The sequence below is a fragment of the Medicago truncatula genome, chromosome 2, assembly GCF_003473485.1.
Source record: "Medicago truncatula cultivar Jemalong A17 chromosome 2, MtrunA17r5.0-ANR, whole genome shotgun sequence".
In the NCBI taxonomy this organism is placed as follows: domain Eukaryota; kingdom Viridiplantae; phylum Streptophyta; class Magnoliopsida; order Fabales; family Fabaceae; genus Medicago; species Medicago truncatula.
In genome coordinates, this window is record NC_053043.1 from 5,313,479 (window position 1) to 5,319,478 (window position 6,000).

The 6,000-nt window shown below is 32.3% G+C and overlaps 1 protein-coding gene across 1 annotated transcript; it reads left to right on the top strand.

Moving 5' to 3' along the window:
• The first annotated feature begins 2,719 nt into the window (after positions 1 to 2,719).
• Positions 2,720 to 3,904, top strand: LOC11442920 (fasciclin-like arabinogalactan protein 11). Its single transcript, XM_003593768.4, has one exon. The coding sequence runs from the start codon at positions 2,821 to 2,823 to the stop codon at positions 3,706 to 3,708; it is 888 nt and encodes a 295-aa protein (XP_003593816.1). The 5' UTR covers positions 2,720 to 2,820; the 3' UTR covers positions 3,709 to 3,904.
• The last annotated feature ends 2,096 nt before the right edge of the window (positions 3,905 to 6,000 follow it).

Consider the following 6,000-nt stretch of genomic DNA (forward strand, 5'->3'; position numbering starts at 1 on the left):
TTAGTTCAGTTAGTTCCATACCTTAAACAGTTCGGTTCAGTTATTCCGAACCATTTCAACACTTCGGGTCGGGTCGGGTAATATGGTTAACCGAACCATACCCACCCCTACATTTGATATATGAGTTATCTCATTTATACGTTAATCAACACTCAGATTTTCATATGATATTGGATTCCATACCATACTCACTCTTCTTACTCAAACATATATAAAAGGCTTAAACATACTTTTGATCTTGATCTTTTACTCAAAATTCATTTTGGTCATTTATCTTTTGAAAGATTCATTTGGTCCTTTATCTTCTGAATGTTCATCCTTTTGCTCAATTCTGTTAATTGTGAATTGAGCTAGCCATTAATTATATTATGTGGCACATCTCACATGCCATGTGGTAGTTTTCTCCAGAATTCCTAATTTGTATGCACAAACCGTGTAAAAAAAATCGTATACATGAATCCAATCAAATCACACAACGATGCCACTTTTTTGGGTTAATTTCTAAAATATTTCATACATATCTACTTGATATGTTGATTTGATTGGATAAAAAAGCTTTTTACGTTAGAGCTGTCAAAACGGGCCGGCCCGAAAGCCCGAATAAAATGCAGGGCTTGGGCCGAAAAATTGGAGCCCGAATTTTTCCAGGACTTTTTAGCCCGGCCCGCAAAACCCCGTAACCCGTTAGGGCTACGGGCAGCCCGCCAGCCCGTCAAAAATTCGAGTGGTTTTTTTATTGTTTTTGCATGGTCTGTGTGTTACTTCCTCACAGCCCAAGTGGGGTTTTTTATTATTATTATTGTTTTTAAATTTTTACACCAGCTGCTATCTTGCTATCTGCTATATTGTTCCCTTTCTAAACTATTTTCAATAGTATTATGTTCCGATAAAATTTCATTTATTCTGAACTTCATTCTTAAGATTAAATAAATAAATATTTACTCATGCATATTGTTTATAAAAATTAGTTACATACATTAGTTACTTATGCATACTATTGGAATTCCTTTCTAAACTTCATTCTTACTTATGCATACTATTTATTCTGTTCTGATGAAAGTTAAGTTATATTTGTGGATACTATTATGTTTATTGTTTTCAATAGTAAACTGTTTATTCTTTTTGAAATTTGCTTATGAAAAAAATAACCAATCAAATAGTTAAGTTATATTTATGCATACCTTATATTACTTAATTAAGTGGTCATGCTTTTATGTTCTACATTAACTCTTGCTTTATTCTTTGATTTTAGGTGTTTTTTTTTCCTGTTATTGTTGCTGGAGACTTTTCGAGGGGTTTATCCCTGTCACTGTTTTATTACAGTTTTATTTCTTGCATCTGTTTAGTGTTTCTTCTGCTTTATGATGCTATTTATTTTAATAAAATTATTTTTTCTTTTTCAAAAAAAAAAAGATACGGGCCAGGGCTGGCCCGTTAGCCCAGAAGCCCGTATAGGGCCGGGCTCGGGCTCCATTTTTCCGGTCCATATTTAAAGCGGGCTTTTCAGCCCGACTCTAAAAAGACCGTTGCTTAACCGGGCCGGGCCGCCCGTTTTGACAGCTCTACTCTAAGTGCATAAAAATTAATCTCATTTACTAATATTTTTCTATCCAATAAAATTTCTTCATGTGTCTTAAATATAAACAAAATACTCCCTTCATCTCTAAATAATAGTCGTTTAAGGTTTACGCACGATTATTAAGGAAATAATTAATTGTAGTTAGTGGAGTAATTAAATTGGATGAAATTCAATAAATAAGGGTATAATAATGGGAAAAATAATAAATGTTGCATTTGTATTCTAAAGTGACAATTATTTTAAGAAAAAGAAAAATGGATAAAAAGACTATTGTGAGACGGAGGGGGTATACTATATATATATATGTGGTTGAAATAGATTATTTTGGTATACTTGATTTTAAAATAGACATTATAGTTAAACACTTTCTCTTTGGAGGTGAAGTTCACAATCAATAGTTAATCCTCAAGCTGGCAGTCATTTTCTGAAATGCCACACTTTCCCTTCCTTCTCTGTAATAATTTTGTGTTTAATTGTTCACATGACAAGATACTTGATGACAATAAACTTTACAGACTCTAACTTTCTTATATTTTTACTATCAAGTTAATTTGCACAAATATGTATCATCTATCTCATATATCAAATAATGAACTCATTTATAGTCGATGTGAGACTAACCACTCACATTTGAATTCTATACTTATTTATCAAATCTTTATAGACAATGCCACTTAGGAAGATACTTTATAGTAATTTTGGTTATTTTCTTTTCTTTCTGGTTGATGGAAAACCTCACCCTCTATACAGATCAATAGCCCCCTTTCCAACAATATTTTCATATATCCTCGCATCAAATAATTGATTGTATAACTCTATGATGTGATGAAAGCAAAATAATTCATGCATACACATCTTAATCTACCTGCATTCCTTTAATCATATAATAATAATATTATTGTCAGTGTCAAATCTTCTGTCTCACAACTAATTAATCAAATTTTTCCTAAAAGAAAAACTAATTAATCAGAATTATCATATAATGCACTAGCCTAGTTTACCTTTCTATGTCCCTGACAGGTAGTGTTTGCTACCTATTTGATATGAAAAATGTTGTAACATCACATTTTCTTTCCAACTAAACGAAACCTTTCACCAATGAGCATCCTCAATAAAAGCCAATCCCTTCTCCCTCATTCCTCACATAAGGACACAAATAAAGTACTATCAATCAAGTAGTAATCTCAAGTGTCCTAAACACTAATCAACATTCAAAACTCTTTAAACAATTACTTACTACAATGATGAAACTACGATCTCTTTTCTTTGCCTCAATTCTACAGCTACTAATTCTCACCCTCTACTATTCCACTACCACCTCAGCACAAATCTCACCAGTTCAATCTCCACAAGCCTCTACACCAGCACCAGGTTTCAACACAGTCCCCCTTGTACCAGTAACCCCGAGTGGGGCCCCCACCCCTAATATTCTCCCAAAATCACCATCCATAGACATTATCCAAATCCTCAAAAAAGCAAAAAGATTCTCAGTTCTCATTCGTCTTCTCAAAACAACTCAGTTAATAAACCAACTCAACTCACAACTAGTTACATCATCATCATCAGATTCTAGCAGTGGTGGCTTAACCCTTTTTGCACCAGAAGACAATGCCTTTTCAAAACTCAAACCAGGTTTCCTTAATTCCCTCAGTGACAGACACAAAGTAGAACTGTTACAATTCCACACACTTTCCTCATTCATCTCAATCTCGAACTTCGACACCTTAACCAACCCGGTTCAAACACAAGCCGGTGATGACGCCAAAAGGCTACAACTTAATGTAACCACTTCTGGCGGTAGCCATGTCAGCATGACAACTGGCACGGTTAATGCAACCGTTACTGGAACAGTTTACACAGACAACAAACTAGCTATATATCAGGTTGACAAGGTTCTTGTTCCTCTTGATCTTGTGCTTCCTGCTAAAGCTCCTGCACCTGCACCGGTTTCTAAAGGAGATTCAGCTAAGCCTGATGATAGAAGCAAGTCATCATCAGCAAAGGATGACGATGATGAGAATAATGACTTGCCTGCAGAAGCTTCTGGTGCTGGTTATTCAAATGTGGATGGAATGTGGCTGGCTCTTGTTTTTGGGATGGTTTTGCTTGCTGGTGAAGCAATGCTATGAATTTGATGATTTGATTTGGTAATATTAATTTTGTTGTGCGCTGTTTCAGGTCATGTGAGTCATTCATATGGATTGACAATATATATTTTGGAGTTTTGCTTTGTTTGCATATAGTAAAGGCTGAAATTGTGTTTTGAAAACGGTTTTGTATATATTTGTCTTTTGATTTTGAATTTTATATTTATATATTAATTGATATTCTATGGGTACATTTTTTTGTCTATAATATTTCTATTCATTTTGTTTGTGGCGGCATTTCACATTTGTCAATTGAAGTTTATTAATCTCTCAAGTAATTAATTTTGAATAAGAAAGAGATATTATGAGTTGTTTTATAAAATTGTCTTTAATAAATAGTATGAGAAAAATAAATGAAAGAAGAGAGTAATAAATAGTTAAGGGTATAATAGAAAAAGTAATGTTTTATTAGTATCGTAAAATGACTTTGCCCAAAAAAATTAGTATCATAAAATGACTTATAATTTGAGACAATTTTTTTAACAAAACGACTTATAATTTGAGAAGAATGAAGTATTATCTAAGGTTTTATTTTTATTTTTTAATAAACTATCGAAGTTTTTTTTTTATAGAGGAAATAAAGGCTCTGGCTACGGTACGAGACCATCATAGGTCTCTCACGGTGCGAGACTTTGTCCTTTTTTTTGTTTTTGAACCATTGGATTTACTTTTGTTAATTTGTTAGCACTATATTAAACATTAAATATTAATAAGTAGGGATCTCACAGTTCATAGTTTGTTCCCACATTGTTTAATTTTTCTCAACCTCTCTCAACCCTCTGCATCAGAATTCAGAATTAACACACTAAATTTATTGATGGATTAACACAGAAGTACATATAGGAAGAAAACGTGTAAAAATACATTTTCTTAATTTTATGTTACTATTCCAAAACAACGCTTAAAAAAGAACGAAGCGTGTAGTATATATATTAAACAAAGAATTAATTTATTTTTATCCGAATATAGTTAATATATTAATTTAAATAGTTGGAAATAATTAACATCTTCAACAAGCTAAGAAAAAGAGGATATGTGCTAAATATGAATTACCTAAATTGACCCATGCATTCAGTATGTCAAAAACAAACAAAAAAAAGGCTTATAAGGCATCACGCACCGTAGGAGACCCATTGATATTGCCTACGGGAAACGGCGCAGGAAATAAACTATGGAAGTTTGTTACTGTTGAAGTATGAACGTAATTGTAACAGGGAAAAAAAATGTATGAAAGTAATAACACATTTAAATTAGACCCAAGTAGAGAAAAAGACTAAACAGAATAAATCAGGTTATTTATTCCTAAAAAAAGAAAGTAAGTTAGGTTATTTAATTAAATTTATTTAGATAAAATAGACTTTTAACTAGATTATCATATCAATTAGAATTTTGGAAAAGTTAGACTCATGTTTAAAAGTAAACCTATGTCAAACTAATAGCAGGGCCGACTCTGAGCATAGGTCTGGGATGCGACGGCCGGAACTTAGATTTATAGGGGCAACTTTTTATAGAGAAGTGTATGTAGCAAATCTTTTTTTTTTTTAAGTGGGATTTGGATAGCATGTCGTACCACGAGGCCCAAACATGAATAGAGATTCCGACCCTAATGATATTTTTGAATAATACACCCTCTCTCCATGCGAGTGTATTGAACCATAATATTCACTTTCAAGTGAGCCATAAAAAAATTCAGAAAAGTTAGATCATGAAAGTGAGGAAATTGATGATAATTCAAGTGTTCCTAATGATGTGCCAAATGCATCTAATATTCAAAATCATGGTGATTGTTATAACAAAAAAAATCTCTCATTTTGATATTTAAGATCCAAAAATTGGGAGAATCTTGATAACAATTTAAAGGATATTCTAGTTGAAAAGTTGCCTACTAGATAAATGAATCTTAATTTCGCTCACAAATATCTTAGTATTTTTCATATGTGAATTATTAAAATAAAAAAAAGAGCAATTGTGAGATTTGTGATCGAAAATAGTTAGTTTATTGCAAATATGTTCACAAAGTATACTGTTATTGTTGTTAATTGTTTAAATGTTATACTTTTAGTACCTTGGGTTTGCTAGTAAGTGAGGGCTTAAGTGATTTGAAGCATATTAGTCAAAGTCTGACACTATAGGAAAATAGTGTCAAACATGTGACTAATATGAATATTTTGAATGATTTGAGAATAAGATTGGATAAAAATCATACAATTGATGAACACTTACAAAAAGAAAGTATGGAAGAGAGGTGGCATTTAACTTGGGAAAGGAGACTTC

Coding starts and splice junctions, on each gene's coding strand:
- LOC11442920 (XM_003593768.4), top strand. CDS start 2,821: ATGATGAAACTACGATCTCTTTTCTTTGCCTCAATTCTACAGCTACTA.